Consider the following 11,953-nt stretch of genomic DNA (forward strand, 5'->3'; position numbering starts at 1 on the left):
TCAAAGATTTCCCACTGGCATCCTGATGCCAAGACCAGCCCCCCTAACCTCACAAAGAATACTTTTCCTGAATAACAGTAATAGCATTTACAGCAAGACATGCCAGCCTGGGCAACACGGGCACGTAATACCTTCTTTTTATGAAGGTATTTGTCTACTGCCAGCATATAGACAAATGTAATGTTAATGTAACATTGGTGAGAATAAACTTGCTGGTATTATTCTAGCGTGTAGAAGAAGGATCAATGCATCTAGATGTCCATGTCTCAAAGTGTGTTCCTTCGACCCAAATTCCCATAAAATTCTCAGCTAAATGATAATCATATTTATTGAATTCATAATTTAAATAGGAGGCTAGGACAAGTATATAAATTAAATAACATTTCTAGGGAGAAAAATGCATCAGATGATGCATTCCAGACCCAGGTCTTTGCTGAGAAATCACCCACCTCAACACTCGCCCTCCCTCAGTGAGATGATTGCACTTTCACATTAACTACAATGATACGCCTCCTCTAGGGAGGCTGCCTGTGTGATGTAAAGTCTTCATGCTGCATTTTCTTTTGTTCTTTCTTCAATAGAAGTATTATTTTTATTTTCTAATATCAGATTAAACAATTCCCTTTTATGATATATTTTAATGTTTTCAATTATCTTAATAATATTGGCCAAGTGTAGAAAACAGAAGGATCCTGAGAACACAAGAGCCATTTGCAAAGAATCATAAAAGTAGGCATCAAAAATGATCCTGGGGATCATATAGGGTTATTCTGACAGCCAGCAGTCAGACCTGTTCATATGAGCTATACTGAGACATGGCCTCTGTGTTCCGGTCCAGTGCTACCCCTGAAATACTAATGTTTACTTTTTATGTGAAGGAAAATGTAAGAGTGGCATGTGTATAGTTGTCATTTTGCATACTAAAGTTAAGAAGTACCAAAGGAGCTCAAGATCAGCTGAAGTAGCATGGCAAAACCCCATCTCTATAAAAATACAAAATTTAGCCAGATGTGGTGATGCACACCTGTAGTTCCAGCTATTGGGGAGGCTGAAGCAGGAGGATCACTTTAGTGTGGAGGTTGAGGCTGCAGTGAGCTGTGATCACACCACCACACTCCAGCCTGGGTGACAGAGTAAGACTGTGTCTCAAAAAATAAAATAAAAAAATACCAAAAGTTTTCTCGATAACACTACAAGTACACATAAAAGTAAGAAAAAGAAGCTCATAAAGCATATAATACATTACTCATGCACTAAACTGCCAGAGTAATGATGCGATTGTTCAAGCATGAGAGCACGGCTGGTGTCTTCATTATATGAAATGTCAGGATGTTTCAGAAAGTTCTGACTGATGATTTAAGAAACGCCTTTAGTCCCAGCACTTTGGGAGGCCGAGGTGGGTGGATCATGAGGTCAAGAGATCGAGACCATCCTGGTCAACATGGTGAAACCCCGTCTCTACTAAAAATACAAAAAATTAGCTGGGCATGGTGGTGCATGCCTGTAATCCCAGCTACTCGGGAGGCTGAAGGAGGAGAATTGCCTGAACCCAGGAGGCAGAGGTTTTGGTGAGCCAAGATTGCGCCATCGCACTCCAGCCTGGGTAACAAGAGCGAAACTCTGTCTCAAAAAAAGAAAAGAAAAGAAAAGAAAAGAAATGACTTAATGCATCTCAAAAAAAAAAAAAAGAAAAGAAAAGAAATGACTTAATGCAAGATAGGTGTGTTTATTTTATTTTTATTAAAAAAGGGTCTCCCTGTGTTGCCCAGGCTGCTTTCATATTCCTGGGCTCAACTCCTACCTCAGCCTCCCAAAGTGCTGGGATTACAGATGTAAGCCACAGAGCCTGACCACAAGATTGTTTTTCTAATGATTACAATTATCATGTGCAGTCAGGCCTCCACATTCCCAGGGTCTGCATCTGTAGATTCAACCAAATGCAAATTGAAAAATTTTAAAGAAATAATACAACAATTAAAAAATAATGCAAATAAAAAATGCGGTATAACTATTTACATAGCATTAGCATTATATTAGGTACTATAAATAATCCAGAAATAATGTTAAGTATATGCAAATAATGTAAGGATGTGCATAGGTTATATGCAAAATAGTCTAGTCCATATTATACAAGAAACTTTGGCATCCTCAGATTTTGATATTTGCAAGGGCCTGGAACCCATCCTCTGTGGATGCCGAGGGACAGGTGTAGTGAGTTTTACTCTGCACCTAGGACTTTGCGTATATCATATTTCATTTCAGTCTTATTTCACCTGCAAGGAGGTTATTATGCCAATTTTATAGATGAGGAAACTGGGACTCAGAAAACACACATTACATTACATTAGCCACTCCTTTTTTTTTTTACTTTCTTTTCCTTTCTTATTAGCTTCTCAAAAGCTAATATGGTTGAGCCACAGTGAAAGGAGAAGTCCCCTCAATGTTTTCCCAAATCTTAATACCTAATCAGAGATTTATTTGCCTATTTGACAAATGTTTTTTAGGGTCTGCTCCATACCAGGAACTGTTCTAGGTGGGGATTCAATGACAAAAATTGCAGACCCAGTATCTTCTTGCTCACAAAGCTTACACTCTAACAAAGAAGTAAGGCAACAAAAATGTCAATAAATCTTAAGATTGGAAGGATCACTTGAGGCCTGGAGTTCAAGACTAGTCTGATCAATTTAGCGAGACTCCATCTCTATTTAAAAAAAAAAAATCATTTTAAATTGCAAGAGTGCCATGAAGGAACTAAAATGCCTGATGTCACAGAAAGAGACTAAAGGGTGAGGAGCTACTTTAGCCAGATATGAACAGGAAGTGACATTTGAGCTAAGACCTAAATAATGAGAAGAAATGAGTCATGCTAATGTTAGAAGAGGTGCACTTAGAGGCAAAAGGAACAGCAACTACAATAGCCCTGAGGTTCAAATAGCCCTGCTCTATTCAGAATCTAAAAGAGAAGATCAAAGCGTCTGAGGCAAAGTGAAGGGAAAATTCCAGTTCTTATCCTCACAGCTAATAGGTTAGAGTGCCCTCCTCTTACTCTCTCACTATATCATGCGAGGCCTAGTAAAGAATGTAGTGTGACTTTGCATTCCAGAATCAGAAAATGGGTAATGGCTTTCCATCATTCATGCTATGGTCAGAGCTGTACCTGATGTTTCAAATAAGCCATGATCAATGAGAAGATGCTTAACATCATCAGCCATCAGAGAAACACAAAACCAAAACTACAGTGAGATGCCACTTCCTGCCCACTAGCATGGCTGCAATACGAAAAGTAGACAATAAAAAGCAATGGCAAAGATGCAGAGAAATTGGAATCCTCATACATTGCTGGTGGGAATACAAAATGATGCGGTCACTTTGGAAAATAGTCTGACAGTTCTTCATCTTGTTAAATGTACAGTTTCTCAATAATCCAGCAATTCCTCTGGGAGGTATATACTCAAGGAAAATGAAAACATAGTTGCCTGCAAACATTTGTACCCAGATGTACATAGCAGCATTATGCATAATAGCCAAAATGTAAAAAAAAAAAACAAATGTCCATGAGCCGATGAAGGATAGATAAAATGTGCTATATCCACACAATGGAGGATTTGCCGATAAAAAAGATGAAGTGCTGATACAGGCCACAACATGGGTGAACCTTGACAACATTACGTTAAGTAAAAGAAATCGTTCACAAAGGACCACATATTGTATGATTCCCTGGATATCGAATGTCCATGCTAGGAAATAGGTAACTCCATAGAGACAGAAAGTAGATTAGTGGATGCCAGGGGCTGAGGAGGTGATGGCTAAGGGTGCAGGGTTTCCTTTTGAAGTGATAAAAACGTTCTAAAATTAATTATGGAGATGGAAGCATAACTCTGTGAATTGCTAAGAACCACTGAACTATACACTTCAAATAAATGAGCTCTATGGTATGTGAATTGTATCCTCATAAAGCTGTTAATAAAAACTAAAAAGTCACAGTGTCTCATCTCTTAGAAGGAGGACATATCTGGGAAATGGGAGAATGATTAATTGCTTTATTTTCTGTAGTATTCTATTTGCCAAGAACTTTATAATTATTTTTGTTTTTATCACTACATAAATAAACTGAGAAAGGACATGTATTTTTTAATCCCTATTATGGCAATGAGGAATAAAAAAAAGTCAGTTAACTTGCCTAAGGTCTTGTAACTGGGACTAGAACTCACCCTGCCTCCAAGCCAAGTTCACCTCTTTCCACCCCACTTTCCCTCTTTTGCCTCTCGGTGAAAGGGATGAATTATCTAGGGATCCAGTAACTATCGATCTGTGATCACCACTCATGATCAGGCTTTATTTTAGAAATGAACTGCACTTATAATCAAGGTGATTTTTCCCCATTTTTTTCCCTAGAATGTAGCTAACATAGAGAAACCCAGAGTCATTGAGAAGATAAGAAATATGTACGTCAGTCCCTAAGTGACAGCATAACTTCACTTAATCCACCCTGGAAAGAAAGCCTCCTTGGAGAGAAAGACAGGAAAATGTGGCAGGATAAATAAGCACTCCTCAAAAAAACTGCACTTGAAGAATCACAGGTGGTTGGGCTTTGCCCGTAAACTGTTTGGTTTTTATTATGAGACCAGCTTTCCACTTTTATTTCACTGACAAGGAACCTCCAGAGCCAGTGCTGCTGGAGGAGGCTACAAGAAGTGAGGTTTGCAGGAAGAAAGGGGGCAGAGATGAGGCAGATTTTACAGGTGGGGAAACAGCAGGGATGGTTAAAAGCAAATTCAAAAAGTTTTACTTGTAAACACTTTCCTCCATCTCTCCACAAACTCTACTGTTTATCAAATACCCATCAGAACCGTCAGAGTTGTGTGTGTCTGTCTGTGTGTGTCACACATGGTGCATGGATGCTGACATTTATGTGAAGGTGAGCAGGCATAAGAATAGCAACAGGTGTCAATTAAAGATAAATAATCAAAGGGGAAAAAAGAACAGCATTAGGAAAGCATGGTGGCCTGGTTAGAGGCAGATTACGCAATGACCTTGAGTTGTAATTTTAAAGTTCAGAGGCAAGTATCACTGGGCTACAGTGACAATGGAAATGTATTGGCCTGATGTGCAACCTTACTTTCTCCTCTCTTGTACTGCCCTCACTGGAGACTGTGAACACCAGCTCAGTGGCACTGAACCAATACCTCTTAATGATCAGCACATTTAAACTTAGTAATTCCCACCTCTTATTTTATGATAAGAAATATAGCATTTTCCCCTTAGATTAAAATGTTACAAGTAAAGAAAACAAAAACAAGAGATTTGATTTTTATTTATTTTTATTTTTTGAGACGCAGACTCACTCTGTTGGCCAGGCTCCAGTGCAGTGGTGTGATCACTGCAGCCTTGACCTCCCCAGGGTCAGGTGATCTCCCACCTCAGCCTCCCAAGAAGCTGGGACTACAGGTAGGTGTCACCACACCCAGCTAAATTTTTGTCATTTTTGGAGAGACACGGTTTCTGTATGTTGCCCAGGCTTTTCTAAAACTTCTGAGCTCAAATGATCCACCTACCTGGGTCTCCTGGCTAATTGTTTACATTTTTTCTAGAGAAGAGGTCTTCCTATACTGTCCAATCTGGTCTCAAACTCCTGGGCTCAAGCAGTCCTCCCACTTCAGCCTTCCAAAGTGCTGGGATTATAGACATGAGCTGCCATGCTATCAAGCAATTTAATGTATTTACCTCTGAAGTCTGAAATGAATTCTTTCTGCAAATTAAAGTATAAGTTTCCAGCTTAAAGGATTGATATGAAAAGGAATACTGGCTGGATACACTAGAAATGACTCAAATAACAAGTATAACACTTATTAATTATTATTACTGTTATATCTGAAGAACTATTAAATAGAATGTGGGAGGGGAGAAAGAAAAAGAAAAGAAGGAAGGGAGAGAGAGAAAGGAAGAAAAGAAAAAAGAGAGGCCAACATCAGGATCCCAGTTTCTGGGGATAATTCCATGTTTTTCAGGGAAAAGCCTTTCTCTTTACCACATCTGATCAATGTCAGAGGCAAGCTTCCTATTTATGTATTTATATGAAAGTAGATCTCCACTTGACAATGAATATTTTCATTCTTTCATTAGCCCATCTTATGCTATTTCAAGATTTGCTATTATGCAGAACAATGAGACCTCAAGTGGACAGGAGTTATCACCCCAAATGATGCTTTCTTAAAAAGTCGAGGTGACAATGTCAATGAAAAAGGGACCAGGTGACAATGTGAATGAAAAAGCTAGGACTGGGCGTTTATACCAGGAACATTCTTCTCCACAGAGAAGAGCCACAAATGTGACTGCAGCAGGCTCGGGAGCTGGTGTGAAGGGCAAGGATTTGAAGGAAACACAGAGGGGCAATAGACATAGGAGAATGGGTAGGAAGGAGGCAGAGAGGAGTAAACGGTTGGGGGAAAGAGAGAAAGAAGAAGGGAGTAAAGAAGATGAAGCAAGAGATATGTCCATGTTAACAAAGGTAGAATGTGACTAACAGTTTAATCTGAGAAACTAAGGGGTTGGGAGTAATTTCAGACCAAGTTCTTTCACCATTAAGTATATCAATTTCTTTTCTTTTTTTTGAGACAGAGTTTTGCTCTTGTTGCCCAGGCTGGTGTGCAATGGTACAATCTCGGCTCACTGCAACATCCCCCCGCTGGGTTCAAGAGATTCTCCTGCCTCAGCCTCCGGAGTAGCTGGGATTATAGGCATGTGACACCATGCCTGGCTAATTTTTGTATTTTTAGTAGAGACCGGGTTTCTCCATGTTGGTCAGGTTGCTCTCGAACTCCTGACCTCAGGAGATCCACCCACCTCGGCCTCCCAAAGTGCTGGGATTACAGGCGTGAGTCACTGCGCCCAGCCCCAAGTATATCAATTTCTTATGGACGTATCTTTCCTTCTTTAATCAAAGTATAAAGGGAACTTTCTATCTCCTGGCAAAATCTTGACCGTAAAGAGATCAGAGATCTTAGGAGAATTTAAGAAAAAGATTGAATTTACAGAAGGAGGGGGAGCACAGCAGGATAGCCACAGATAAGAACAACCAAGTTAACTGGAATTAGACTTTTTCTACAAAGAATATTGCTCACGTAGCTAATATTAAATGACTTTAAAGATGAAGGGTTTTGTTTTATTTCTTAAAGACAGGGTCTCACCATGCTGCCCAGACTGCTCTGGGCTCAGGAATCCTCTTGCCTCAGCCTCCTGAGAATCTGGGACCACAGAAGCACACCACCACACTGGGCTGACGTGAAGAACATTACATTTTAAATATAGAGGAAAATTACATAGGCCAAAAAAGGCAAGATACAACTCTTCTTAAATGGTAAAAGTACATTCCAATGTAACTTATTATTAAATTGGATTTTATAATAGTTTCAGAAACTTTTATTATTTATTCCTTATTGAAATAGATGAACCATATATTTACTTGGGGATTGTATTGATTTTTACTTTAATATATGACCAATTTGACGGCCAAATCAATAGCATAAAGCTAGGTATTAGTGGAACCAGTATTCAGTAGTACAAAGAATGAACAGAATGTTCTACCTATTCTCAGATATAATAAAATTTTTACAGCTGCATCTTTACCCATCCTTAAAGGGTAAGAGATTAAATCCGTTTAAAAATTTGGGATGATTCTGTGAAATTAAAAGTATGTTTTATGTTTTCTATGAAAGAAGCTAAAAATAATGTGTAAATATGGGTCAAAAGAAGGAACATCTGTAATTACAGTAACAAATACTAAAAGCAATAAATCTGTCTGAAATAGGTATGGAACCCATTTAGAGAAAGAAAACAGAAAAATCAAGCAAGGTTGATATTCCTGCTACTGGTATCACTGCAGTTTCTTGAAATGCCCTTCATTCAGGTATGGCTTTCAGTTTAGAAGGCACTTTAATGCCATATAACAGCTCGAGTTCATAACTCCAAGATTGGCAAGAAATAGTTCATTTTCTATACTGTGCATAATTAAAATATAGAAAACTGAGAAATCAGAAATGGAAGTATTTTGCACAAGGACAAAAGCCTGAGAGAAAGAAGTTCGGTTGGCCTCGGCTCTTCTTGATCAGCAGAATTCTCTCAAGGGTGTCATCATCAGAGTTCAGCCAAAACTAACCCTGATGAAAACGCCTTTCGGCGCTTTGTGCTTTTGTGACCATGTGTATGAAAAGATATGTGAACATCAGCTGATGGTTGGAGCTAGTTTCGCCAAGCTGCAAGCAGTGAGATTTTGTTTCAAAATATTTGCATTCCCTCTATTAAGTGAAATCTTCTAATACTACCTTGACAGCCCCGTAGCAGACTAGGTTTAAAAAATCTGAGAAATGCCAGCAGAGATCAGTTTCAGGCAATCCCTAAATTTGTTGCACTGAGAAAAAGGAAGGCATCTTCTGTTCTCTAAGGCGGTATAACCTGTTTTCATTCACTATTACTGCAACGGCTTTCACATCATCACAGACACACGCAATCTCAAACGAACACTCACCACAAACCCACACGGGGAAGAAGCAGGAGTGATAGGCAATAAGTTTAAATTTGCCCTTTTGCTTCCAATCTTCAAGTAGTCAAACATTTCTGGCAAGTCTGCTACACTTAAGAGGAGATCATCCAGCTTCCTAATAAAGTTACTTTCACCTTATCTGGACGGAGTTGGGGCTCAGGTCTGCGACAGGGTATACAGCTAGTCACAAATTAATATTATGTTCTGACATTTGAGTCCATTCTCACATCCCAATGGGGCATGCCTCCCACTTTATGGTAGGAGAAATTTCCAAGAATTTCTCCATTTAAAATGCACATAAGACAGGTGGCTTCATCCTCGGATGATCTCAGAGAAATTAATTAAGTTGACTGGAGGAAAGCCATTGGAGACAGTCGTTCCTGTAAACACATTTAATCAGATCCCGCCACCTCTGAGTGAGATCCCGCAGCCTCTTCAACATTCGAGGGGTCTCATCTCTCCTGCCGAGCCCTGCCAGCCCATGCAAGACGGCAGATAAACTCACCTGCCATTCTTGGTCACAATCATCTCATTAGTGACTTCCTTGAATCTCTGCCAGAGAGGTGCATCCTCCAGGATGATCTGAAGTTGCTTCTCCGTAGGGTCGCCTTTTTCCCTCCCTGCCTGAAGCTCGCTCTCCACCACATTGAGCAGGTGAGAAACTGTGCCATCGCTGGGCTTCCGAGTTCCCACCTCACTCATGGCCATAGGCCCTTCTCAAACTTTGCAGAGAGCTGTTACCTACTTTGCCGGCTTCTAGCTTCTTCCTTCCCTCACTTGCCTGCTTTTCAAACCCACCTGAGCAGTGCTTGGGGAGCGGAAAGAAGACACCCTGGCTCTTGCCTAAGCTGCTAGGATGACACCCCTTAAAGTCTCCACATTATATCACCAACCTGTTAAGCTTTAGTTGGGGAGCGGGGTGGAGGGAGGGGAGAGGTAGGGAAGAAAAAGCCCTCTCTTAATTACTCATTGGATCAGGTGGGAGAGAGCCTGGCTTTCCCATTGGCTGCCGTGCAGAGTAGACATTTAAGAAGAGTACTCCATCCAAATTATCAGGCTTTTATCTTGTTGTACCTGAAGAGGTCTAATCGGTGTATTGAGAACCATTTTCCCATTAATTAAAATTATTCCAGGCCCAGACTGCACTGTCAGGCAAATCATGTTTGTGCATAAATCATGGCATGTAGCATCTATAAAGAAAAGGGTCCTGGGGAGAATCAACAAACTTGATGCCAACCCGGGCTATCAGCTACTCTCCAGCATCTTAGACGATGAGGCTCCAGAAGGCCCAAGGCATTGTGCCAAGAACCATGACTGCTGCACCAGAGGGTAAAAGATGCCCTGTGTGCCACTGCTGCAGGGTCAGGGCTCCAGAGGAAAGAAGAGCTCAGGACCTCTTTCTCCCAGGGTGTCCCCTACTGGTCCTCTCTCTCCTGAGTCCCACATTTGCTCATATCCCACTCATCTCAAGGGCCCTGCTCACCTCTGACGAATAGCGCTTTGAACGTTATCCTTCCTCCCTAGAGTCTAGAACCCCAGTTTTTCTTATCTCTAGCCTTTGCCAGAGGGAGAAAAAAAAAAGCAGCTAGGATTTTAAGGAACACTCTGCCCCCAGTCAGTGAAAATACACTTTTTACTTTATCATGCAGAGCAATTTCAATCTTTGGTCCCGAAAGTCATTCTGGTTTTCTCTTTCATCTTTATTTTGGCATTCCAAGATGAATCCCACATTCCCTGGGAAGGAACACTAGTAGAAAGCTTTTCTTTTGTCCACCACACACAGTACCAATGGCGAGTGAGTGCATGGGGGTGGTGGAAGGGACAGGAGCAGAGGAAGCTCTACCTCCCCCAACCCCAACCTTGAGTAGAGCCTGAGGGTTGTAAGTTTTTCTCTCATTTCAATATTAAGTAAGAAATAAGAAAAGAAAGGAAAATAAAAGCAAACAGGTAAGATAAAGTCAGGGTAAGGATGACACAGAAAATGTATTCAGGGCCTCCTAGTGTCACATACCTATGAAGCATCACATACAGCAAGGAACAAACAGAAATGGCCTGCACCTTTACAGAATTAACAATCTGAGAGAGAAAATAAACGATATACGGTAAACAACAACTAAGTCATTATCAACAGTGATAAGGCTACGAAGACTACGTAAAAGGGTGAAGTGGTCGAGAAAAATTTGTGTGCAGGAGGGTAGGGAACTCCAGTTAGGGGGAGCTGTGCAGAACAGCTTCCTTGAGGACACATTTCAGATGAGAACTAAAGCTCAGCAAGGCGGCAGCCGGGGAAGAGCAGCAGAGTGCCGAGCAGAAGAACTGCATGTGAGAAGCATGGCTTAGGCCACGGAGAAATCTCCAGGGAGGCCAGTGTGACCAGAATGTGGTGGTAAAGAGAGTAGAATGAGAGGTCCTTTGACAGAGGGCCAGGCCAGACCCAGGGGTCTTAGAAGTCATGATGAAGAATTTGGATTTTCTTCAACATGAGACAGGAAACTATTGGAGAGTATTAAATAGGAAAACAGCATGATTTGCTTTGTGTTTGCAAAAAATCTAATTGATTTATAGAGAACAGATGAGAAAAGGACAAGAGTTGAAGTACAGTGAGAAATTAGAGGCTATGATAGCAGTTCAGGCAAGCGCTGGTGATGGCTTAGCCTAGGGTAGTGGCAGTGGCTACAAAATGAAGTGGAGAGACTCTAGAAACACCTTAGAAGTCCATGGGACAGAACAATATGAGGGACTGGATGTGGGGGTGAGGGAGAACAGAGAACCACGTGTCTGAAGGGAACAATTAGTAGATGGCAGGACCATTTACTGAGATACGAAAGGTGAGGCAGGTAGAAGGGTAGGCAGAGGTACAATTTCATTAGGAGACTCAAAATTTCAATTTTATACAGCTAACATTGAAAAGAATGTGGTAGGCTAATAAGGACCCCCTGCAAAAGAGGCCTATTTCCTAATCCCCAGAACCGGTGAGTGTATTACCTCACATGAGGAACAGGGACTTTTCAGATGTGATTAAGTTAAGGATCTTGAGATGGGGAGATTACCCTGAGATGGGGAGGTTATCTGGTGAGGATCTTGAGTTGGGGAGATTATCTTGAGATGGGGAAGTTATCTGGGTGAGCCCAGTGCAATCACAAGAATAAGAGGGAGGATCCTTACAAGTTAAGGATCTTGAGATGGGGAGATTATCCTGAGATGAGAAGGTTATCTTGAGATGGGGAGGTTATCTGGGTGAGCCGAGTGCAATCACAAGAATAAGAGGGAGGCAGGAGGATCAAAGTCAGAGGATGAAGATGTGAGGATGGGACAGATGCAGAAGTCGGAGGGGAGAGAAGATGCCACACTCCTGGCTTTGAAGATGGAGGAAGGGGTCACAACACAGGAATGTAAAAAGCCTCTAGAAGCTGG

The 11,953-nt window shown here is 41.1% G+C and overlaps 1 protein-coding gene across 1 annotated transcript in view; it reads right to left on the reverse strand.

The window, feature by feature from the left end:
- The window catches only part of TBX19 (T-box transcription factor 19), a 30,715-nt gene extending 21,331 nt beyond the window's left edge, over positions 1-9,384 (reverse strand). The window contains exon 1 of the mRNA XM_002760412.6: positions 9,045-9,384. Within this exon, the coding sequence (XP_002760458.1) occupies positions 9,045-9,247 (203 nt within the window). The 5' untranslated portion in view covers positions 9,248-9,384. The remainder of the gene's footprint in view (positions 1-9,044) is intronic.
- Positions 9,385-11,953: the final 2,569 nt, after the last annotated feature.

The sequence above is a fragment of the Callithrix jacchus genome, chromosome 18 (assembly GCF_049354715.1).
Source record: "Callithrix jacchus isolate 240 chromosome 18, calJac240_pri, whole genome shotgun sequence".
Lineage (NCBI taxonomy): Eukaryota > Metazoa > Chordata > Mammalia > Primates > Cebidae > Callithrix > Callithrix jacchus.